General features: G+C 39.1%; 1 protein-coding gene across 2 annotated transcripts in view; it reads left to right on the top strand.

Moving 5' to 3' along the window:
* gpc6b (glypican 6b) overlaps nt 1-26,705 on the top strand; it is an 89,289-nt gene that overhangs the window by 50,113 nt on the left and 12,471 nt on the right. The window contains exons 5-7 of one of the 2 annotated variants that reach the window (XM_065962338.1): nt 7,329-7,459; nt 8,138-8,281; nt 9,265-9,294. In XM_065962338.1, coding sequence (XP_065818410.1) covers nt 7,329-7,459; nt 8,138-8,281; nt 9,265-9,294 — 305 coding nt within the window. The remainder of the gene's footprint in view (nt 1-7,328; nt 7,460-8,137; nt 8,282-9,264; nt 9,295-26,705) is intronic. The other variant, XM_065962339.1, reaches the window with a different exon arrangement.

Raw genomic sequence — 26,705 nt, 5'->3', positions numbered from 1 at the left:
TCACTTTCTCTGTTCTAGTTGTGAGCAGGAAAGCCTATCTTTGTGTGTGCATCCGATGCTGTTGCTGTTGAGCCTGAGCAGATCATGATGTGCTCTATAACACGTTGTTTCACAGTATTGAATCAAGATTGCTGCCAAGGAGGAAGAACCTCCTCAACACATTTATTTACAAAAGAGTGGCAACAGTCCCGTCAGCATCTGTAGACAGAAATGCCATGACATCCCCATCCCCATTAGTGACAGGATGTGTTTGTGAATGTCTCATTATTGGATTGTGCTGCTTTGTTTCATTAGCAATGCTGCTCCAGTAGACGTCTTTCACAGTAGCAGCCTTGCATGCAATGTGTAAAGTGCTGTTAACACTTCAGTGAAAAAATGGTAATAATGGAAAATTAGCTATAATGAGTGTGTCATGCTTTATTTTGAAACAAGACTGAGCGTCACCAGCCGTGTTTGCACCTCTCTGAGGATGAACCTTAAAAAAATGTCCTAAACCATCCTCCAGGATGTTGTGCAGTTTTTGCCTCCCTCTCTCTATGTTCACGTTGGACACGGATGTGTTCACTGTTGAAACAGAGCAGACTCATAAACCTTTTTAGCTGAGAGCTTTAGTATGCCTTTGACATTCCTGCAGCAGTGCTAATGTGCCAAAGTTTAGCATCTACCACATTTGCAGAAAGCAGGTGCGCGCACACACACACACACACACACAATTGCTGTTCATGCTTAATTTAGACCCATTCTATAGATGATGATGCATTTCAGAGGAGTTTCTTTATCTACTGACTTAGACATTCAGCAAGAAAACAAACAAACACAGCTTGTGCATACTGTAGGATAATTGTTCAAACTACAAAGGGCAAAAACAACAAAACACAAAAATGTATTCTTTTGAAATTGCTCAAGGTGTTACGGTCAGTTGGAAAACAAGGGAGGTGGACCCAAGTGCAGAAACCAAAAATATTTAATTAAACAAATAGGCCAAAGGCAACACAACTTAACTTCAAAAGTTCAACAAAAAAACACAGGGATCAAAAACAGGGAGCCACAGAGGCGCACGAGCAAAACTGACATTCATACAACATACAACATACAATGAACTGACCCAGAAGAGAAGAAACACAGAGACTAAATAGACACAGGGGTAATCAAACACAGGTGAGACTAACGACACAGGTGAAGACAATCAGGGCAATCAACACTGGAGGGAAACACACAGAGGAAGGAATGAACACAAGACAAGAAACACTGAGGACAACTACAAAATAAATACAGGAAACACTGAAGACACACAGAACTCAAGAATGAAACAAAACACACTAGAACATAAAGAAACACTGGGATATGAAGTTACAAAAATAACACATGACACACTAACCTAGAAAACACACAAGGGAAACAACACCATCAGACAAGAACTAAAAACAACAAGAAAACCTAAACTCTGAAAATAAGAAACCAAATCATGACACAAGGTGGTTGCTGATTTAAGCTCTATTCCTGTCTATAGGTGTTAAATATTGATAAATGGAGCTTGTATAGTGTTTTTCTAGTCTTCTGACTTCTGACTGATAAAGTTGTCAAATTACACGCTTGAATACCTGTACATGGCACTCCAGCTTAGATTTGTTAGGCTGGACCACATTGGTCAGTTGGCCAACATCCACTATCTATTTAAATATGAATTTAGCACTTTGTACAAGCAGTTCACAGTAAACAGTGGAGAGGTCCTTTACCCAACCTCTCCCAGACTCCTAACATTTTATCAACTCAGGCTCACACAGATCGTATTGTTTTCATGTACGAAAGGAAAAAAAAGGTCTTTTAGTTCCAGATCATAAGTGTGTTAAAGGTACGCATATTTCCACAGCAGAGTTGAGGAGCTCTGTCAGAACGAGGCTGGTTCTCCACATTCAGCTGTGATCAGCCTGGCAGCTGCTGTGGATACACAACTGCATACCCATATCACTGTGTGTCCCAGAACGGACGCTCTACGTATTGTATCTTTTTGTGTTCTGTGTTCGTATAATCATGATATTCCCTTTGTGAAGCTTCTATCTGCAGAGGATACTTTTGATTTGCTGTGTGCTGTCCTTTCGCTGACTGCCCTTAACGAGTCACTGGAGGTTCAAGAGGGAGGCGAGCATCACATTTAGCTTTGGTAGTGGTATCCATGCAGAATTTCTTCTTGAAGAGGTTTTTCTTTAAAGAGAATAAATTAGAATTTTATAACAGCTTTTAAGGTTTTGTTGGTCTGAAATTTCTGTCTCTGTTTAATTGTTATTAATACTTTAAAGTAAAACAGTGATAGCATTTCGCTTTTTTGTTGAGATGTGGCTTCTCGAGTGTGTGTGTGTGTGTGTGTGTGTGTGTGTGTGTGTGTGTGTGTGTGTGTGTGTGTGTGTGTGTGTGTGTGTGTGTGTGTGTGTGTGTGTGTGTGTGTGTGTGTGTGTGTGTTCAAGGACTTTTTTGAAAATTACAGCTTGTGACCAAGGAGCAACATGCATTTTTTCTCTCCCCCACCTTGATACCTTTCCATACAGCACCATTAGTTGGTTGACTGAACCACAGATGAGCTATGCTTTACAGAATCCAAATTACAGCGAGGCCATTTTTCATGCGGTGGAGCTCTTCACAGGCAAAGAGCTGTAGATGGGCCTGCTCACTTCTCTTATTTGTCCTTGTCTGCTGGAGGTTGCCTCTGGCTGACATAGCCTGAATTTAAGTGGACATCAATCTCGATAAGAAGCCCAGAGTAATATTACCACCTCTGATTTCTTTTTTTTTTTAGCTGTTTAGCCAGATAGCGAAAATAAGCATGTTTCACATCACAAAGTGAAAACTTTAACCTCCGATGTGAAACAAATCATTTTGATCAGGCAGTTCATATCTGTTTTCAAACCCCATCAGTTCAGAATATGAACGGACGTGTGTATTTGCACGGCTGTGTTTTGGCGATAAAAAGATTTCCTCTGGCTGGCCAGTGGCCTATCTGAGCACCACAAAAGTAATGCAAGGAGAATTTGGCTCAGAGTGGCAGCTGTGCCAGATTCATTCATTCTCAATGTAGTTTTTCTACATGGGGTTCAGGCGCCACTCCTCCTCGAGGAAGAAGCTGTACCCTGTGCCTGATTCCAACCCAATCAGCACCAACTGGTTCTTTTTGTTTTCCTCCTTCTCGTCTCTGTCTGCTCTCCCTCGGTTATGTTCTAGGTTGCCTGCTGCCTCTGTTTGTGGAGCCCATCTGATAAGTTGCAAATAAGTCACTTTTGTCAGTAAAGATTGCCATCGTCTGTGATGCTCGAGGCACTCTTCTAGGCTCTTATTTTCAAATGAGAGTTGTTTTCAGTTGGCTTCCTTTGACCTAAATTCAGTATTTGCATTTGACAGCTTTTAAGCTAACACATTTAGATTTGTATGTGTGTGTGTTTGTTATTAGGTAAGCAGACACACCTGAGGCTGTTAAATACATTTATATCATAATAAGATTAAAAGCCGTATACCAACGCTTTATTCAAAGTAAATAAAAGATATCCGTCTCAATTGGAGATAGGTATTAAGAAGCACAATACATATACAATGTATAGCTATGGATGCTTATAGTATAGAAGCAAAACAAAAACATTTGTTAGTTGATTTTTCTGCTGGTGCAGGTGTCATCTACACCCGGAACATATGGTAGTGCAGAGGTGCGATTGAAGTGCTACTGTAGGAAATCGCTTGGCGTGTATATTAGAAATCTCAGCAAGCATCACAGGCTATTTGTAATCCACAGTGTAAACAAACAGAAGAGCTCTTCAAAGGCTCAGACCCCGTCATAATTGGAAAGGAAATGGAGCCAGAGCAGAGCTAATGTATCGCAGCTCTTTCCTCTCCATTAGTGATCTCAGATCCCAGAACTATGAAGAGCTGGACAGACCTCACTGTCAAGGAGGTGGAGAGTCTTTTTAGTTTATTTTTTTTTATCTTTGCCCTCACAGCCAGGGAATCAATTCCTATTTTTTATTTTTTTTAGATAGGTTGGGTGTTGGAAAAAGAAGCCAAAATAAAAACAGTAAAGCTCTTATGAGTCTGCGTTTCCAACAAAAAAAATAAAAAATAATAATGTTTGGGAGAATTGCCTCAGACATTGATAAGCATTTACAGAAGCCAATTACACTAAATTGTGTCATGCTCATGCTGCACCCTATCATTCCAAAATACTCTGAAGACCACCTACAAGACCTTTTTAGTCAATGTTATATCTGACACTGGCATGTAAGTGACAAAAAGCAAGTCATTTACAATTTGAAATAAAACATTAGCATATGAACAGATTTATGAGAACTTAAAATAATAGTTCATTTGCAAAAACAGAAAAAAAACATCCTGAAAGACCGCATTCTGAGTGTTTTCATCAGCACTTTAAATAGAGCTGTTATGTGATCAAAAATCTGTCAAAGCCACACAACTTCAGTCTGAGTGATATACCTGAAATAAACGACAAATAAAAAAAGTGACATTTTTTTAAACAGAGATATCTGCTTTTGCAAATTAACTCTTCAATATTCCTTCAAAAACAACACTCTCCTGCATTTTAAGGAATGCATGCATGTACAGGCAATTTTTTTTCTATAGTCTGAAAATGACAGGATGACCTTATTTGGTAAGGAGGTAATTGAAGAGTCATTAAAAGAGGCTGCTGGTGAGGTCCTGTCCTGGGAGGTCTGTGGATGGAGAAACGTCTCCGGACAGACTTAAGTGCTGCCTCCGGATCTGTCTCCAGATCTGGGACTTGCTAAGTTATGACTTAGTGGTTTGGTAACCAGCCTGAGGCTGCCCATTCAAATACAGAACTGCCATTACAGAGCTTGTGTCACATTAGTATATAAACCCTTTAGCTCTGTTTCATGGCAGCGTCAATTAGCTCATTTAGCTTAAAGGGCAGCAGCAGTTGTAGAGCTGAACTGATTCGAGCTGAGATGTCATCTGATTCCTCACAGTTATGATCTATCTTTTACATGCAACATCTATCTAAAAACGTGTAAGCGATGTTCATTAAAAGTGAAGACAAAACATGAACTCTTTGAAGATGATGACTCTAAATGTCTCATGTTAATATATAGAAGGCCTTCTGCGTTGTGTCCTCACATTGATATTAATGAGTCAGTGACCTTATAGTATTCATCGCCGGCAGCCGATATAAAAATAAGTGCTTGGCTTTCTAAAGTTCTATTAAATCAATGACTCATGATCAGCATTATTTTTCATGCAGCATAACAACATTTAGTCGACGTGATTGAGTTGATCTACATAAAAATTGAATTTGCCCCGAGAAGCATTCAGGCATTATGAGTGCGTGTCAATGGACTGTGATGAGGAGGCGGAGGTTGTTCACAATACTGCTTGGTAATCAGAAGACAAGACACAACCGCTTGTTGTTTAAAAATGTGACCTTTAGTGAAACCATGCATTGAAAGCTAATCATTACTTTTATGTCATCAGTTATTCATTGAAAAATACTTTATATTATAGAAAGCAGTAATGAAATGCCAATGGTATTTTCTTTAAACGTTACACATAGAAGTACTCCATTAACAGTGATTTAAAGCAAAGAAAGGCATGTCTTTGGGTTTCAATGGAATCATCCTGCTCTTTTTTGTTTGTTCCTTTCCCTCTTTTTTCTATGCAAGCTGACAGCCTGACATGCGACATATTGTATTTGAAATATGTCTGTGCTCATTCAAAGGAAGAATGTGAAACATTTTACACATAAAAAGAGAAATCGAGAATATCCTGTGTAAATGTCTCTGAGTCATGACTCAATGAGTGAGAAGCTCGAGTCCCGTTGACTTTACTGTTTTCAGAGCCGTGTTTACATCATGTTTCCATGGACGGGCGGCCTCGCGTATAAACCAGTTTCAGACTGGAGAAAATAAGAATAACATAGCATAGCATTTGGATGTCACGTTAGTGTCTTTAGATCTCGGTCATTCTGTATGTGCACTAAGAAGCTATGAGTTAACCAAAGTGTGCTAACATTAGCATGCTAACACAACAATGCAGGACACAGGCACTTTTGTCCGCCGCTTGCACTTATTTGTGACTAATTGTGGTGCGTTCTAATTCATAACTCCTCTGTGCGACCTCAGGTGGAGACAGGTTGGAGGTGTGATGCTGGAGGAGAGCGGAGGCTTCTGAATGGTAGAGGTGTCTCCAAACAACAGTTTGTTTTAGTTTATTGCTGGTGCTCAATTGTGACATCTACTGGATCAAAAAGTCGCACATTCTTCCTTTAAATGTTAAACAAAAGATTGATACATAACATCAGTGTACCAATACAGAATATCACAAAGCAAGACACAGAAATACTGTGCTGTATCAACATTTTCTCCAACATGAATCCAGTACAGACATGTTGGACGTGGCCACATTAGATCTGACAGGGATTTGTCCCTGGGCATTTGAAGTAGAAACCCTGTACACCAGTCCTCAGATCTTTACACTGGCTTCCTGTGAGTGAAAGGATTGATTTTTAAAAATCTTACTCCTGCTTTATAAAGCACTCAATGTCCTTGGGCTTAAGTACCTATCAGATTAGTTTGTCTGTTATGAAGCATCCAGACCCCTCAGGTCCTCCGGGAAAGCTTTACACACTGTTCCCAGAATCAGAACCAAGCAGGGTGAGGCAACGTTTAGCTTCTACGCTCCTCAACTGTGGAACAAGTTACCAGAGATCTTAAGCCTCGTAAATCTGTCAGCTCTTATATATAATATATAAAATATATCTAAAAACATTTGTGTTTTCTGCTGCCTTCCCATACTGTAAGTGCAATCACTTCTTCTATCTATCAGCTACATATTCACTTGTTGAGTGGTCTTATCATTTTTTATATTTGGATTAGAATGCCTTCTTTTAACTTATTTAAGTATTAATTTAATCACTGAGTTATTTTAATTCAATCACTGTGCTTATTTTTTTTACTAATGCCATATTTATTTAAGTATTTTGAACATGTACATGTCTCATTTTTGCTCAATGTCATTTATCAGTGTGACTGTTCTTAATGCTGATTTTAACTCTGTACAGCACTTTCAAAGTATGAATGGTGCTTTACAAATAAACTGGTCTTGTCCATAGAGCCACATGATACATCTTATGTAAATAATGTACAGTATGAACAAATAAATGGTCAGTTTTTAAATGCAAAAATGTCCCATGTACATTAAAAATCTATACATGAAGTGTTCCGCTATGATACCGTTCAAAATATTAATTACCTGTCTGTTTGCTGTCCTCTCTCCACACCCTACCTTTTTTTTCTTTTTTTTTACCACTGTTGTGACAGATGCCATGCTGCTGGTGGCACAGAGACTGGAGGGACCTTTCAACATTGAATCTGTCATGGAGCCTATTGATGTCAAGATTTCAGAGGCCATCATGAATATGCAAGATAACAGTGCCCAGGTCTCCTACAGGGTATGTCAATTATTTTTACAGCCCATAGTATAGAAAAAGTTACACCTAAGACAGGTTGTTGAAGTGCAACTTTTGTTCTGCTGAAGAGAAGCTGAGAGTGGAGCTGAGTCCTACTGAGCTGTATCCAAGGCTGTCCAAGGTGTGTGTAGTTCAACACATTCTAATTATGTCCAAGTTTAGGCCATGTATTGAATTATAGGTTTCAATTTGGTCAGTTAATCTTAGTTCAACTAACAGTAGTTAATGTGTTTCCTGTGTTTTACTGCATTTTTCTTTGACCACAAAATTGTAGGCAGAAAGGGAAAAAAAATGTAGGTGGTTGTGAAGAATGTCTTTCTGCCTACACAGATTTGGATGCCAGTTCTCAATCCGAAGGGGAATGCTCTGTTGGCTTTCCCATGCAGCAGATGCAGTTTTGTTTATGGTTTAAGTTTATGTGGTCTCCTCCCTAAAGCCTGTAAAAACTTAACTCTGTCATCGTAAATAGCATTGGTCACAGCAGCTGAATCACCTCTCAACGTGGTCACCTCAACGTGATGAAAAGCACCGTCACGCTGCTGCTGTGGGGGGAAACTCTTCACAGTAACTTTACAACAACAGCATTTTCCCCTTATTTTCTGCATCCAATGTCATTTAAACCCCTGACAATTGGGTGCCCATGTTTTTGTGTAATTGCAGGTCTTTCAAGGCTGTGGTCAGCCGAAGCCCGCAGGAATGACTAGGTCTGCCCGCGGTGTTTCGGATGTGTTCAACGCTCGCTTCAAGCCGTACAGCCCCGAGGAGCGGCCGACCACTGCAGCTGGCACAAGCCTGGACAGACTGGTAAGGAGGCCGAGCCAAAGCTGCTGTTATTCAGGGCGAGACAGTAAACCCTGTAAACATCGTTTGTCTTTGGGACTTGACACTGTTGATTAAAGCTGGTGGTTTGCCATGGTAAGCCCCCGGAGCCGGAAATTAATTCTTTGTGCTCGCCCTCAAATCAGGGCCCACTCTATCGATTTGTGTTTGTTAACGAATCAACGGCTTTACCCCGAGAGGGCAGAGGGAAGGTGTGCTGCTCTGTGCTTAGTGCCCTTCTCCTCTCTGTGTACCTGGCAAACAGAAACAGAAGCACTGGAAGAATTGATGGATAGATTTTGTGACGTTGGCCGTATCAAATGTTTGCTGTAAAGAACCCTCTTTATTTTCTATCAGATTAGCCGCATGTTTGTTGGACTGGATCCTGATACATGGATTTTCATTTCAAACAACCTTGAAGCCGAAAATGCTGCATCAGGGTAAAGGTTAACACGTGGCTGACAGACCAATTCGGCTGAGAGACAGTTCTCATCACGGATTACCTTTGCAGCCACACTGCCCTTCCTTCCTCCTCTCTTGCCCATTTTCAAAGTGGATCTTTTCAAATTGTTCTTAGGAGCTATTCTTTGTCCAAAACCATACATTTTGTTGGCCATAATGATGCTTGACAAGCACCAAACCAGTTAAGTTGAAAGTTAGTCTAACCACTGTGTTTTAATTATACTCAACAAAACATCTGTGTCCTTTTGTGAAGTTATTAAAAAATCATTTAGTTAATGAATACATAATTTAAAAAGCATCCTTTTCTAGGCAGTGGGCTCTTGGAATCCCACAACAATAAGTGATATGTTTGCTTCAGTCTATACTAATTATGTTTATGCAGTCAGTTTCTGATGTCTTCTATACAGCCGCTGCCTTTTTAGTTTGTGTGTGCTCATCGCCCATTTCTTCCACCTACACTGAATAATTAAGCCTTTCTGTCTCCCTGCCTTTATGCTGCAAACCAGAGGATTGTTTGGAATGCGATGCAGCACAGTGTAAGGTTCAAACATTTCATACTAATTTAATTTCTATTTTCCTAGAAGTGTTGTCTTAAACTGTGTTATGCATTGTGACTGGAAGCACATCATGTTTTTTTTGTTATTACTCTGTGGCTGCGGGTGCATAGGAATGCGCTCCAAGCATTAAAGATTTACAGTAAGCAGGCTGTGTGACCTGTAAATCCCAGAGGTATGCAGCACTTGGTGCGCCAAGTGTCAGTCATGGTGTCATTTTCATGTCACCTGGGACTCAGTGTCATCTAGTCTTATTGAAATTGAAATAACAGTTTGTTGTTGCTGAGGCTTTTTAGATGTTTGAATACAGAAACTTCTCAGACTTGGATGATAGCCTCTGTGGTGTGTTATGGCATTCAAATATCAGCTGTTAAACACCCTATTTTAAAGGTATTTGTTGAAGAGATCAAACATGAATTTTTATCTCTTCTGCACACTTTAAGACCCCTCATTGCCTCATAACTAACAAAGTCAACTACTCGACATGGGCGACCAATCAGCAGGTGACATTCCTCCATCAGAGCTGGCAAAGGGGAGAGCTGTGAAGAGATGGGGGGGGGGGGGATACAGCCAGCATCTGCTCTAATGGTAGAGTGAAGTGGGGGCTCCAGACTGCTCATGAATAACTGGGCAATTAGCCTGCTGGGAGAATCTCACAAGATAGCCCTCAGTGACAGGAGCTTATTTTTGACAAACAATAACTACACCAGTGTTCCCAAGCACATTTTTTTTTTAAATTTAAACTGCAAAAATAAAGATGTAAACTTTATGTACAAGGGAAGGTGGATTATAGTTTTCTAAAAATAAACCTCCAGAGCTTTGTAAAGAGGCTTTCTCCAGGCAGAAAAACTATTAGCGATGTCTGTGTATGTGGAGGAGGAAGCCATGGTGATTCTAGTGTCCTGGAAGTCACGTCATCATGACATTTCATGTAATGTGTCATAATTAGGGTTGTTCTGTTCATATTGAGAAAAAAAGGTGTTTCCCACAGAGTGACGTTTACCTGTGGGCGATGACCAGGGAGTGGGGTTATGATCAAAGTTCAATAATACACTAATATATGAAGATATTTATATGAGGTTTGGTTAGAAATTAAATTAATTGTACTTTAATCTCTAACTTTACAAACAACTGTAATGCGCTCATCTTACTTACCTGCAGTTCTCGTATCCACACACAACCTCAACTGCACCAATCCATAATGAACACAGTGACATGTCCCACCCCCACTCTGTCAGTGTGCTCCTTTTAGTATAATCATGAGAAGAACATTTTAGAAAGTCACCCAAACAACTAAACTCCTGTTTTAAAAAGTTTCACTTTAAATTCCATGATGACAACAGGTGAGCCTCGTGCAGAGAGAAACCAGCGGCATCAAATGATTAAATCAACGACATTAGGAGGTTCATATTTAACACGAGACGTTGCACCGAAATCAATGTATTGTTGAGCAGCAGACATCTATATATCCTTCTACCTGCAGATTAAACAGACAGGTGCAAAGTGAGTCTGCTAGTTAGTCCACTAGTTCATTGTTCTTATGGCAATGAAAAATAAGAAAAATGCTAAATATGGTTGGCAAATATACCTGGACGACCCGCCCATGTAGTCTATGTGTGGGAAACACTGTGCTTGGTTTGTCTTTTGGCTCAGTCAGACTTTTCAGTTGCAATCAGGTGATTGAAACTACATTGAATTTCAGAAATGTTATTAATGATTGACAGCTTTTTGAAAAAGAGACATTTTAAAGAAACAATTCCCAACATGCATATTAAGGCCTGTGTCCAGGTAATATTTCCTTCAATAATAAAAAGTTTTTAGTGGACAAAGGCCCTTCAGCTATATTGAATAAGAGCCAAATTCATCAAATCTGCATGAAGTTAATTTTTGTATAACTTTTTTTTCCAATCTTTAAATCAATCATGACATTTTAAGTAATATCACAAAAATGTTTGCAAAAAGTTTCCCTATTGTAGATGTAGCAGATACAAAGCAACATCAGCATTCATTTGGATTCATGTTTTATACAACTTTTTGTCCTGTTTTTGGCCTCCACTAATTCCACAGGTTAATATCTGATTCCTAAGCGACTAAATGCTCCACTATGCTCACCACCTAGTCGTTAACTCTGTCTGCCTGCTGTTTATTGCCAAGCAAAAAGGGTCTACTGGGTTTATTAGAGCTCTTTTTTTCTCTTAAAACAGCTGCCTGCTGCGTCTGCAAAACCCAAAGTGAACCCAAACAGCAAAGTTGCAGGCCTTTACACCAAAACAATGAGCTGAAACATGCTTTAAAGCTCAGCAGAGCTGAGGGGAAGTGCAGAATCAGGTGGTTATTGTCCATGGGCTCTTCACTACAAAAGAACCCTTTCACATCCAAGCTGTCCTAAGATCCATTGTTAATATAAAGGGATTTGTTATTGCCATGATATACCATTATACATTTACACAAGCTGAAAAAATAAACATCTTACACTGTAGATCTTTCCAAACTAAAGCAGTGCAGCTTCTGTTTCCATGGGAAGACAGGCCTCAGTGAGCTAGATGAATGGATGAAATCATTAACAGTGGTTGACAAAGTACACAACTTCATTATTTAAGTCAAATCACAGATACTGCTGATCAAATATTACTCCAATACAAGTGAAAGTTGTCTAAATTATTGCTTGAATTTAATTGTGCATAAGTGTACCTTCTCACTGTGAGCCAACAGCACTAATCACTGCACCACCCTGCAGCCTAAAAACAACACAATGTGCATCATCATTGAATGAGGGAGGCTGTCTATCATACCTATGACCACATGAAGCCTGCAGCAGGATATGGTCTTCAGTAGTTTATCATTTTTTGTGAATGTGAGTGTGGCTGGTGGTCTGTCTCTGTATGTCAGCCATGTGATTGACTGGTGAACAGTCTAGGGTGTATCCTGCCTCTCGCCCAATGGCAGCTGGGATCAGCTCCAGCCCCAGCGGTATAGATAATGGATGGATGGACTTCGAGTGTAGATTCATTGTCAGCGTTCAGTTTATCTTGTAAAATTTGCAATGCTTTGCTGGCAGTGCAAAACTGTGTGCAATGTTTTTATTTAGCTTTGCTGCATCACCTACAGGCCCCACTTTGGGAATAACTGGTCTAGAGGATGTTTCAGCTGTTGACAAGATGCAAATATTTCCTTAACTTGAACGAGTGCATGTTTGCATTGTTTAGTATACAAATATAATCTCAGAGGACATCACACATACGTATATCTGCCCACCATCTTTTTTTATGTCCAAGAGTCTTTAAAGCAAATGGGAGACAGGTGATCAGTGGAAGCCGTTGATATTTATGAGCTCAGTTCTTGCTTTTTGCCTTCATATTTTTTTCCAGTATCATTGAAGATGGAGGTCTCAGCTGGCAACTCATAGCTGAAAGTTTTGCGTCTGTTCTTGAACCTCTTTTCATGTATCTCTTTGGAGGCCTTGGAAAAAAGAATATTATGAAGAATAGTTGCTTTTTACTGGAAGCTCTCTGTCAGTGCATGTCCTAATTGAAGCTGCTGCCAGTTAGTTATTTCCTTTTACCTGCCTTCCTGCTGTACCCCAGGGCTAAGTGTAGAGGTGTTAGTCTTGTCTTTCAGCTGCCTCGTGCCGTCATTAATGCGGCAACACTTACTGTATGTGTACATCCTGCGGCAGACACATGACTAGGTTCCCTCTGAGAGAGCGTCTTTGTCGTCCCACACACTGTCCCTGTTTACAATCTGGTACAGGATAATTACCTGTGACAGTGACACTGCTCAGCCTTGTGAAAGTTGAAAATAGTTTTAAGTGTCCTTTGATAAAAACTTCTTGTTTGGATTAAGCGCTAAATTTGTGAGTCAAAGAATGGCGGGGAGGGCCTGCGTTCAATTCTTGTGCAGCTTGGAGGAGCAGGCCCACCTCCGGCTCAATGAGCCATGACTGTTTAATTGCCTGACATTCTGTCAGAGCACACACCCTCAAAGCTCAGAGAGAAATGGAGATTTGAAAGTCCAAAGAGGGGATAAAGGCAAAACAGACTGTCAGGCTCCGAAGGGCATTATAGATAAGAGGAGGGGCTTTTAATTTGACATTTGTAACATGTTTGGTGCAGTTCAATTTAGAATTGGTTCTTTTGGTTCCCTTGTGTACAGTGCACATTTTATCAGTCTGGCACTTAAACAATAAACACAAGAAACAAACCAGACTAGTCTGCAGAGAGAGCCTGAAGAGGAAAGTATTTTTCATAAATGAATCCCTTGTATCATAACTTTTCTGTGTATACATTTTGCTAAAAACCTTTTTTTATTTTAAGCCTACCAGAGAGACACAGTATGACCTGATAGTCAATCACGGGTTGCCGTTATGATTACATTCAAATCATTAAATCATCACCAGCAATGTTTTTCATGTAGACATACTTCCCTGATTATTTTATGATTGCTAAACAGCAGCGTTTCCAAACAGCAGCGTTTCCAAAAACAACAACAACAAAAATATATTTGTGGTGATATGAGAGAGAAGTATGCAAAAAATGGCCAGAGCAATTGCTGTTCAGTGAATGGATGATAATAATAATAAATAAATAGACAGTTGTGGTGACTGAAAGAATATATACAGTTATTATTTTACAGTGACTGATTAATTAAACAAATATAAATATAGAGATATAGTGCAAATAAGTGAAGTTATAGTGCAGTGACAGAGTATATACAGTTATTATTGTGCAGTGACTGGATGAATGAATAAATAAATAAATAGACAGTTAACGTTAAAATGCAGTGACTGAGTAAATAAATAGACAATTATAAAGCAGTGAATTACAAAGTTATTGCACAAGTAATATTGAACAGCTAGCAGCAGTAAGGTAATTATTGCACATTGTATTCCCGTCTTGTTGGGGGGGGGGGGGGTGTTTATGGGTTGAGGAGTTTGTCCACAGCTCTGGGATAGAAGCTGTTTTTTAGTCTGTTTGACCGTGTGCGGATGGTCCTGAGTCTGCCTGAGGGAAGGGTGGTGAACATACAGTGTCCGGAGTGAGATGTGTCTCTCCGGATGTTTGAGGCTCGCTTGTGGAGACGGCGCGAGTGGGTGTCTCTGAGGGATGGGAGAGGGGAGCCAACAATCCACTGAGCTGTTTTGACGATCCGCTGAAGATTCTTCTTTTCTGCTGCAGTGCAGCTCGAGTACCATACAGTACAGCCGTACGTCAGGATGCTCTCGATTGTGCAGCAGTAAAAGTTCTTCAGCAGATCGCGAGGAAGTCTGTTGCGCCTCAGGGTCCTCAGGAAAAAGAGGCGTTGCTGTGCCATCTTTATCAGGTGTGCTGTGTTGAGGCTCCAGCTCAGGTCCCCTGAGATGTGCACTCCCAGGAACTTAAAGCTGGAGACACGTTCCACCTCTTCCTGGTTTATGTGCAGACTGTTGTGGGGTGTTTTGTGTCATTTGTAAATGAATACAAGGTCATTGTGTTGTCCATCTCAAACATCTTCAATGAATTCAGACAGCTCACTCAGCTAGTTAGGTGAATATACTGTATGACTTGTCAAAGCATTTTCTTCTTTTTTTATGGAAAAATACATGGAATTTCTGATATTTTCAAAAATAACACGTAAGCTCAATGATTGTGTCACAGCTAGAAGACACTATTCCCATGAAACATACAGAAATGATTTTGCAAAAACTGCTTACCTTAATTAATAGAAGAGACAAAACATGAGGTTCTGGATTTTCATTTAGTGATTATTTTTTTCTTTTTGTGCACACAAATAGGAGAAATGCTTGATGGTTATGCAAACACATCTAGAAAAAAAAAGGAAAGCTATAATTCTGAACAAATTGTCGCTCCTCTTTCATCTGTATAGATATAATTTACTCATGACTTTCTCATTTCTCCGCCTGTGTCTGTCTCACTCAAGCCAGGCATGTTTTGAATAGTTGGGCAAAGTAAATATTTTCTGAAAAACCAAAGTCAAAAATTTATTCACAAACTTTCAGGCATGCACCCCAGTTTGTTGAGACTTGCCACAGTAATTCCAGACTACTGCTCCAAACTGAAAAATTATTTTTGCAGAAAATTGTAGGGGGGGAAAAAGAACATGGAAACTTCAAGATGCTTTTAAAAATATTTACATTGGTTTCCAACACGGCATTCCACAACACTATAGAAAACAGTTATTATATTCAAGTTTGTTTGATCCTTTGCATTTTTCTTTTGCGATACTATATTGTTATTATGTCCAGGTTTATGAAAACCTTTTTTTTAAAGATCCCAACCGGATTTATCTGATGACATCATAGTCAGTCAGTCAGTCACCCATTGGTGTCTGAAGAGGTCTTTTAAGGCCCAGTCATGGCACTAACTTTGGGAAAATTAAGGAGCAGGCAAAGAGAGGCACTGGTTTAGCTCAGTTGTTAGAGCAGGTGTGCCATGAACAGATTGAAACAGCTGAAAAAAGCAGTCAATGAGATGGAGCTAAAGAGGGCAAATGAATATCTTGGTTGATAAAAAAAAAAAGCCCATGTAGCTTATTATCCAGCTAGCATTTCAAACAGTACAGATACAGGCCAACTGGTTTCATTTAAGCTGTATGCTGGCATGTGAACTGCAGTCAAGCCGTATGCACTTCTTGTGATAGAAGCCATTCTCCCTGTTCAAAGTTATTATACTAGATCAACTTTGAAACTACTATTTTACGGTAGAAAGGTTACATATTGTTGCATCAATATACACAAAACAGAAGACCTATAGCCTCCAGATTTTTCAATAAAGAAATGAGCTATAGAGACCAATTTTTTTTTTCTTTTGTATGAGGCTGTAAACATGTTAATCTCTGCTGTAAAAGCTGATATTTTCATATGGGCTGTAATAGGAATACATCTGCATTGGCCTCACTTTTCAACATATAAGGTTATCGCTTGGCTCCAAAAAAAACTATTTTGAAAGATTAAAGCACCGACAAACTTCAATCAATCAATCAATCATTCAACCTTTATTTGTATAGCGCCAATTTATAATGTTATCTTACAAAAAGCTGGTAAAAAAAACTTACTCATTGCTTTATTACAGACCCCATGTTAATCCATCATGAGCACAGCACTTATCAACTTCCCTTCATCAGATGACTGTTGAGAATCTGCACGTTTTTCAACACTATGGAGTATTAGCGTTCAAGCGATTGGACCCAACAAAAGACTTCTCCTTAGAGTTGCATCACAGAAACAGTTTGTTGTGGGTTGTGTCTTCATGTCTGCTGTTTGTGTTATTATGCTTTTATGCATATCAATAATTGGGAGACACTCAAGTCCAAATAGATGATCACTCTTCTCCTCTTGGCTCGTCTTCTCAGTAAGCAGAGGTGACAGCTTGGTGGATCAATGCTTGAGAATTGCTGCGCCACAGCAAAAATGTTGAGAACCAATTTTTTTTCTCTCATTCTTGTTTCTTGGAACCGTTCCTCGCAGGTCACTAAACTGCTGTTGGGTGTAGCTGTGTGATTGTCTGTCTGTGTTTGTTAGCATTGTAAGAAAGCAGTGATGTGCCCTGGGTTTTTACTTGCCTTAAGCCAATACATGAGCGCAGCCATCCATGACCCTGATAAGAAGTAAGAGTGTGAATGGATAAAAGGTGCCTAAAGGTAGTTTTTTTTTTGGCTAGGTATACTGAGATCTAAAGGGATTGCTCAGAACAGTCTAACTGGATCTATTTTCACACATGGACGGGTTTGGAATGGGGATATCACTTTTATCCACCGCTAACTTTGATGTTAGGGTAAATTATTCACTCTTACATTTAGCACATGGATAACCTGTAACTTTATGGCATTAAGTGAAAGAGAATATTCATGCACACAGTCTTTTTCTCTCTCTGTCTTTATCTTCAGTAGGAAACTCTGAGTAAAACATCTGTGTGTGGTTTGTCAGTTGGGGGAAGAAGAAAAAAACCCAACCACTCCTTTCCCAAAATCTTGACCCTGACATTATAGCCGTCCAGGAACAAGTTGAGCCACTGAGACATTCTTGTTTTGGATACAGCTTAATGGAAAGCAAAGTGAGCTTATCCACAATGCCATTCTTCAAGTGGTTGTATCAACGACAGCGGCCCGAGTTATGCAATTATCTAGATTCCACAGATTCTAACATAACTCATACGTTTTTCTCTAAGACCACGCAGAGACAAATAAAGTAGCAGTGAACATGTGGCGTGATAGTTCAGCGGACTGATTGACCTTAAACTAATCAGTTTCACCACTTAGGGCTGGCACTAAATACTGATTGGTTTTGACTTTAACCCACACACTTTCTAATGATTTATGAAGGGAGAATTAACACAAAATAATTTAAACTGAATATCAGTGACTGTATGATGAGCAGGTAAAAAGGCAATTTTCATATTTCCAATTCACCGTGTATCACAATACAGGGTTATGATTCTATATATTAAATTTTAATTTTGGAAAACTGTCATATTACTGTATGAGAAAAAACAACATTCAGTTGGAATCCACCAGTGAATCCCTACCTCACACACTCGGACGCATTGTCCCTTTCACAGTCAGCAGTCACAATCTATTAAAACACATTTGGTAACTTCACAGTAGCTTGAATGTATCATACTTGATTCCTTCATATCTTTATGTATTTGTTCCCTTTTCATGCTAACCACCTGTGCAGTAGTCATGGCTCTGTTGGTCAGTGGTCAGACATGATGTTTTCTTTATCGGCTGTGTTTATTGTTTGTGAAGTATGAGAGAAAGTACCTTCTGTTTCTGAGCATGTTTCTCTTGTCTGACTGCAAATGAACATTTTACCACATGCAGACAATCCACAACAGGCAGACGCCCAGAGGCACTAACATATGAGTCTCTGCATGGTTTGTTCAGTGAGAGTACAGTATGTTCTCTGAGTCTCAAACCAGGCAACATGTGATAAATGTCTAACTTTATATACTGACTCAGTGTCCGCAGGTCTTTGAAGGGATATTTTTCAAGCGTAATGTTTGTGTTTCAGGTTTACAGCTCGTCACCAGTTTGGAAATAGGGGGGAAGTTTGGGTGGAGCTGCTGTGGGACAGGGTTAAATGCCAGTAAATTATATCCTGGGATTTCCCATAAAAATTTCTGCATAACCAGGGATTTTCAACATTTCAGAACATTTATGTACAAGACCCCAAATCATTAACTACATATATTATTTCAACCTCTTGACACCAGGACACAATCATTCAGGAAGCAAAGGAAATGAGTGTTCTTTTACAACAACAATTTCTTATAAAGTTTGGACATATTTATTTGAAAATAGCACAAAGACAAAATGTCAAAGTGCTGAAAATGCAAAATGTCATTGCTTTTGGATACTATATGCTAATTTAGAATTTTATGCCAGAAACACTTTACAAATACTTAAGACAGTGGCAAAGAAAGACTGGGAAAGTTGGGAAATGCTCAAAGAAAAGGAACATCTCACAGTTAATGAGGTTAACTGGCAACAGGTTGGTAACATGATGGGTATGAAAAGAGCATCCTAAAGAAGCTTTCTGAAGAGAAGATGGGAAGTGTTCACCTCTATGTGAAAGACTGCGCTTGAAAAATATTACAAAAAATATATTTTTCATTGTAAAATTGCAAAGCACCTGGAGAATTCCTCATCTACAATACAACATATCATTAAATGATTCAAAGGATTTGAATAAATCTCTCAACACAATGGACGAGGAAGAAAAGCAATATTTGACGGATGTGATCTACGAGCCTTCAGACAGCACAGCATTCAAAACAGACACTATTGTGTAATGGACAACACTACAAGGACATAGGAACACTCCCAAAACGTTGTCTATGGACGCTGTATTCACAAATTAAAGTTGAAAGTCTATTCATAAACAAACGATAATGATGTCCTGAGGTCTCACAGGTAAACAATTTGACTTTCTGTTAGGAAATCATGGGTAAAGATGCTAAGAGAGGAGTATGTGTTACAGGCTGGATCCATAGTCAATTAGACCAAGAGTAAAACTGGTCTGCCTGGAGTCCCGACTTGTCCCCCATCCAAAATGTTTTTGGGCATTATGAAGCATGAAATACGACTAAAGAGACCCTGAACTGCTGAACAGCTGAAATCCAACAAGAGCAAGAATGGTGAATCAAAACAAAATACAGAAAGTCTTCTCCTCAATTCCCAAATGCTTACAGAGTGTTGAGAAAGAAGAGGTGATGCAACAAAGTCATAAACATCACCCTCTCACAACTGTTTTCAAATGTGTTGCTGGCATTGAGCATATAAAAAAATCAGTTTCGACATTAAAATGTCTTTGTGCTATATTGAATTCAATATGGAGTAATATTAGAAAAACGATCACATTCTATTTCTGCTTACATTTTTCACAACATCCCAACTCTTTAGAAAATGGGGTTGTATTCACAGTGACAGTAAATTGAATTGTAGCATTGTTGCTCTTTCCAGCTCAATCAGAACTGAAATTTTCTTTGTGTGTCAAATCCTGCACTGAATAAACACATTGCTACCAACATATTAACTCATGATAGGAATAAAACAACATCATAATACAAAAAGTCTGTGAGTTAAATCAAAACAAATGTGGAGGAACCCTGAGAAAATAATCGTACATTCCTGGTATGTAATAATTTAACAAGCACAAGAAATAATTTAATTCCAGTGAACATGCAAAACACACAATTTCACTGTATGCATGTTATTTTGTTCTTTTCAGCTTTACAGACACGTTAGACAAATTAAAAGGGGATACCTAATAGTATCAGCTTCTTTGGGGGAGAAATATATTTCTCTTTTAATAAGCCTGGTTTTCTAGAGAGTGCTCAGAGTCACTGACCAGAACTTCAGCTTAATCCATTCCTGTCGCAGTCCCAGCTTTTATCCATGATGCTAATGATACGTTCAAAACAGGTCAGATGTTGGACAGATGAGTAAGGCCTCATTGTCTGACATCTAATTATTTAAAGAGGCAGAAGTTATGTGTGGTAGACCTTTAGGACCTCCCTCAGAGGAACATCCTGCATTATTTATGTTTGGTAATGACTGATCTAAATTCAGATAAATCTCTACTATCAAGATTGTTCTTTGGCTTTAGTTAGATTTAAAATATTCTTCTTTTAATGAGTATTATATGAGAAGTATTCATATGTTAATATGTTTAATAATAGTATCTTACTTTGTATCAATGTCTTTATCTTAAATTAAACAAATGTAATGCTCATGGTGCCCCACTCACTCACTCACTCTCTCACTCTCTCACTCTATCACTCACTCATTCACTCACTCACTCACTCACTCACTCACTCACTCACTCACTCACTCACTCACTCACTCACTCTCTCACTCATCACTCACTCACTCACTCACTCTCTCACTCTCTCACTCTATCACTCACTCACTCACTCACTCACTCTCTCACTCTCTCACTCATCACTCACTCACTCACTCACTCACTCACTCTCTCACTCTCTCACTCTATCACTCACTCATTCACTCACTCACTCACTCTCTCACTCTCTCACTCTCTCACTCTATCACTCACTCACTCACTCACTCACTCTCTCACTCTCTCACTCATCACTCACTCACTCACTCACTCACTCACTCTCTCACTCTCTCACTCTATCACTCACTCATTCACTCACTCACTCACTCTCTCACTCTCTCACTCTATCACTCACTCACTCACTCACTCACTCACTCACTCACTCACTCACTAACTCTCTCACCCTCTCTCTCTCTCACTCTCTCACTCACTCTCTCACTCACTCACTCTGTATATATATATATATATATATATATATATACATATATATATATTCAAAATAAGCTGAGTGCACATGCCATCAGACTGATCCCCAGACCTACATTAGTAAAGTGAGCGTGCTCCTATTCATAACTTTCAGTCATGTGACCAGCGCAAAGGCCTGAAGGGCAAAAATAATTAAATGACTTTCTAATATTACAACCAGACACATTACAGATCTAAACTTGAATATTGGTTCTATAGTATAGACAGAAACCATTAATAGGAAAATAATCTACTAGTTGAAAGCTTAGTCGTGGTGACACTGAAATCAGTCGACCTCTGTGTAGTTCCTTTATAGCCTAAATTTAGCTTTTTACTTTTGCTGAGAGGGTTTACACTTAAAAAATTATGAAAATGCCGTGAGCAACATGCATCCAGCCTCAAGACTTGAATAGAGAGAAAATAATCACAACATGCTACAGCACAATTTTCTGTCAATATGAAAACAGGCTGAGGGTTTTGTTTTGTTCCCACCTCGAACAGAAAAATAACTCAGCAGGTGGAGTAAAGGCCACCACAAGCAGTCACCAAAAAAATCAAGCTGTTATGATTAAGGTTCCTATTGAAGCTCTCTTGATCTTAATTGTGTTTCCCACAGAAAGACGCTGTGTCTGTGCAGTGGCGAGGGTTGTGTGTTAAAAGAATCATTAGGAAAACTGGTCTACATTATCCTATTCATATTAGGCTAGGTTATACCTACAGTAGGTTAGTTTATTAATTGTGCTTTGTTCTCCAACTTTTTTTATGTGTTTTTAAACTGCTTTAATCAGATCTCCCTTTTCCCTACACACTTAGCCTACACACCTGCAGCTCTTCCCTGCTAATACAACAGTTTGTCTCTTTCCATTTCTCTCATGTTTTTGCTGTTTTAAAAGTAGCCTTTTCATCAGCAGCATGTTTTATAATAGTCTAATTAACCCCATTGGCATTTTAAAATATTCCATTCAATATTCCATTCTTCAAAACTCAACTTTATTAAGCCCGTTTGGCAAGAGGAGACTGTACATTTGATTAGTATATTGTGATTGGTGATCTTATATAAAAAAGTTTTTAAAAAAATGCTAAAATGATCAGCAAATAATTTCAGCCAGACATTTTGGCCATTGATATTTTTATCTCCAAGACAACTGCACATGATGCTGTAAACTGGTCTGGTGACTTATTTATCAAGATAACTACTGTAAGCAATGTACAATTGTACCATTCAGCTTCTAGCTGTGAGTTTGTGGACCTGTCTTGTGGAGCTTTAAACCTCACTGAATCAAGATAAAGGTTTGTTTTGTGTGTGGGTGTGTAAGAATGCAGATGAGCTTCTATTTTTTCTCTATTTTTAGTTTGACTGTACATTTAAGGGGTCTTAAATTTAAATTACCTCTGAAATCACTACGTTAAAATCTTCCTGTGCTGACCATTAACTACAAATGACCACATCCACCAAAGCAGATTAATCGCAGCATCTTCCAGATATTTTCATAGTTTTATCAAACATATCACAGAAGAGGTGGCTGTGAGCATTTTTCATTTACAATTCTCTCCTTTAGATAGAGACTATAGGAGCCCCTTCACATGTCACAACCAACACTAAGCGTCAGACGGAAGGTCATAATTAGATAATGTTTCTGACGAACATGCAAAGAGACATCTCCCAAAGCGACACATCTCAATCAGGCTATCAGAGAGCTGAGCTCACAGCTGTTCAGTAAACTTAAGCTGAATGACCTTGGTCCTGTCGTGACAAAGACATCACACATGCTGTATTAAGCCAAAAGGTGCAACAACAAAAGAATATTTATCTCACAGTTCATTGTTGTTATTCACAAGGCAACATCAGAATAGCTGACAGTGTTGAAACCCTGTGAACTTAAAGGTTCTACAATGTGCAAAATATTATAAAAGGAGGCTTTAATAAGAGGTAATAAGTTACTGGTATTAAACATTCTGAAGTTTAGTGAAGATGGTTGTAGGTAGGTTTTTAAGAGGATGACCTTGGTCTGTATCACAAAGAACGCACGTTCCACAGAACCACAGTTAAGCCAATTCTTAAAGCTCCCAGAAACCTGACTTGAAATATTCAAAATGTACTCGTAATATCAAAATGTAATGTTTCATTACATTTCAGGACTGTGTGGACGTGGCAGCTCACATTATGTCAACATTTGCCCCCATTCATTGTATATTGGAACGGTCCAACTAGCTGCTCATAGCATCCTGGGAAAGCTAGCCACCCTCAAAGAGCTAGCAGCGCCACTTTTTAACATGTTTTCTTCCTTTTTATGTCAAACTCATCCACACAAAGACAACAGCGATATAATGTTTGGAAAATAAACTTTGGGGAGTGTTGGTTTGTTTGACTAGAAACTTAAAAAGTTAACAACAACAGAATAAACTAAAAGTCCGGCAACAGGAAATTAAACTTGCCTGTCCTTGAGAGTAACAAGTTGGTTTCTGCAAGTCAGCTCCTGGAGCCGCTTCTTAAGATTCAAGATGACCTCATTCATAGCTGTGATGGCCAGGCCGTTTAGTTGAATTGCCCCTGAAGCCAAGGCTTAGAGGTCTTAGTTAACCCCCATGAACATGCCCAAGGACCGCCCCACAGCAGTTGTGCATTGCCTTAAGCCCTGATTTTGAGTACCTCTGAAGGCACACGTTCATCTTCAAGAGATGATAGTGCCTCTGATGCTTGTGTGCCTCAAGTTTAGGCAAGAACAGGAAGTGTAAACCTGACTTGATCGCAGTCACGAGTCCAACTCAAGGACTTCACCATCAAGGTCCCCTAAGACTCCAGATAATGTTCAAGATCAGTGATGGTGCTTGGGTGAAGGCTGACCCCAAGCCGAATTCAAAAACTCCTCAACTGAGCGGAATCACTAGTTAGCATCTAGCAGGCCTTCATTTCCTGCACATGTAGATACATGGAGCGACTCAGCTCTTATCCGGCACTCAGGGGTATTAACTTAATTTTGACCAATTGAAAAGCTTTGTCTTAGCTAATCATCCAATCAAATTCATCCCAATGTTATGTCTCGCCTCAGTGTAATTATCACATTCTCAGTCTTTTTTTGAGGCTTTAGAGTTTTTCTTTTGGTTCACAGGAAACTAACATCGAGAGGTTAAGTTTTAAAAGTTAAAAGTTTTAAGAGAGAATTAAAAATCCCGTACTTTTTGATGTAGCTCACAGAAGGGAACATTCAGAAATTGTCTGATCTAAAATAATGTCTGAGAACAGCAATATTTCTATACAGTTAAATCTGTTTGAAACTGTCTAAGTTCTTCTTTATAACAAAATGTGGCGTGTGTCTTAATATTTTACCAAGAAAAGAAGAAGAAACATAAACCGGCACATGCAAGGTGTAAATAGGGACGAATGTATCTACCAAATTCCATCTGGAGGTGGTGAGCCAGATGCAAAGTTTTTTCTATTTTTGAAGAAATATATACCCAATTCGAAAGTTCACATAACACTATCTCATCCTGCAAACTGAAGCAAGTCTGGCAGAGAGCGACACATGACCCACCGTCTAGACTGAAGAGCCAATGCTGATTTACATCTTCCCACGGGAAAAAGCAAGACAGATGTAGTAACATCTGTGATCACGGTTATGGAGGCTCAAACATTTGTAGTGCACACACAGTGTATTTTATAAATGTAGACAGTTAAAATGACAACTGTAAATGTGCTCTGCTTCTGGAGTTGTGGACCACAGATTGCTGAAGTTGCATTACTCTGATCCAGACATTTAGAAAGTTGCAAGTTAATTTTAATACACCATAAAAATGATTTGATAAACTGACCGTGAGGGGATATTAACTATTAATGTGCAGCCATAGTTGACTGGAGCCTTAATTACCTTCAATTAAGCACTGGCCTGATCTACTTAAAACTGAAACACACAAAATATATACTACACGTATGTATAAATGGCTCTAACAACAATTATCAATAAAACTAGTATAGTATACAAAGTATGCCCTTTCAAAGTAAAAGCAGAGGTCTGTTCAGACAGCTTTCTTACCAAGGGTATTATTTTCACAAAAGGTCTGTGATTTATGAAAATCACACACATACATTGTCCCCTCTCTCTCTCTTCCACTAATGCTGTTGAAAAAGAGGCCCTGCTCAGTTCATATCTGTCAATACTTTAATGAGGCACATTGGCCCTATTGCACTCTAGGCATGTGTGTCTCTAGGGAGCACAGGCAGCAGGGAGCTAGCGAACCTGCCCATGATTGCTCTGTTCTCCACAGTGCATAGCTTCTCTTTAATCATCTCCCTTTTTCAAACTTCTCTTGTTGTAGCCCCGGGCCAATCACCAGCGCAAACTCACCACTGCTTCATCAATATTCTGTCATTTTCTCTCACTGTGGGATCACTGTGTGATACATTTCTCTCACCATGATGCACCATATTGCCCCATCGTTTAAATGCCATGGGAGTAAGAGAATGGTTTAAGGCGGTGTTGTGTAAAATGGGCCAGTGTGTTTGTCCTATTGTGTGCTGACAGTATGTAAATACTACATGAGCTACAATAATGTACAGCCATTTTTCATAGATGAGTGAAAAAACACATCACATTGCAGATAGGATTTCCCTAAAACGGAAACTATGTTTTGTCTAACAGCTAACAAAGAATCAATTTCAACATCAATATCCCAAAAATGACAAAAGGTTGCTGCATATTCTTTTAAGTGGAAGACAAAATTAGTTTTCTGGTGCTTTTCACTGTACAAATTGAACAGTTGAAGCTGATTTAATTATCCTAAAGAGACCAAAGTTGTTGGTCTGTCATTATGTTTCTCTTAAAACAATGTAGTATCTGCTGTTTTTAGAACCACAACTTTTTTTCCCTGTTTTTGTGTTTCTTCAAAGTACCCGGAGATTCAACATCACATTCAATTAAAGGCTTGCTGAACTAATTCTCCTTCAACAATTATGCAGACTGGGGAAAGTTGAAAACAAAGTGAGACGTATAGGTTGTCAAAGAACTCATATAAACTCTGTGTTCAGCTTTCACTCTCTGAGGTACAAAACAAAACTAGCTTTGATTACTAAGTCAGATCCAATACAAAATACTAGTGCAGAAACATCAACACACTGTAAGGAGTTTTTTTAAGGCAATACTTAAAAAATGGAAGGATGTGTGCACTGGTAAGTGATAAATATTTATTACTTTGCTTTCTTGTCTGAAAAGTTTCTGAATCTATTCCTCAGTATCCGTCAGATCAGATGTAACATTAAGATGGATCTCACAGCATTTCTGCTCCCGCTATAAACTCGGCCTGCCAAATCAAAACAAATACAAAGTAAAAGCCTTTTTGAATAACAATACAATCTCACTTTATGTCAAGTATATATTCCCAGGAAGCAGCATAATAACAATCTCACAGTGCTGTCCCTGACAGAGCTGTCAGCAGGAGATATAGGAAAGAGATATACGCACTGGCCTGGCTGAGGCTTTGTTGAGATGTCATGTTAAATCATGTTTTAGTATTCTGCTGTGGCAGCTTTAGGATAGGACATAATCAGTTGTAATCAAGAGAAACAAGGAGGGCCACCCAAGGTAGCTGAGGGTTGAAA

This window comes from Labrus bergylta, chromosome 13 (assembly GCF_963930695.1).
Source record: "Labrus bergylta chromosome 13, fLabBer1.1, whole genome shotgun sequence".
NCBI classification, from domain to species: domain Eukaryota; kingdom Metazoa; phylum Chordata; class Actinopteri; order Labriformes; family Labridae; genus Labrus; species Labrus bergylta.
Note: the sequence above shows the minus strand (reverse complement) of the source record. Positions and strands in the feature narration are given on the sequence as shown.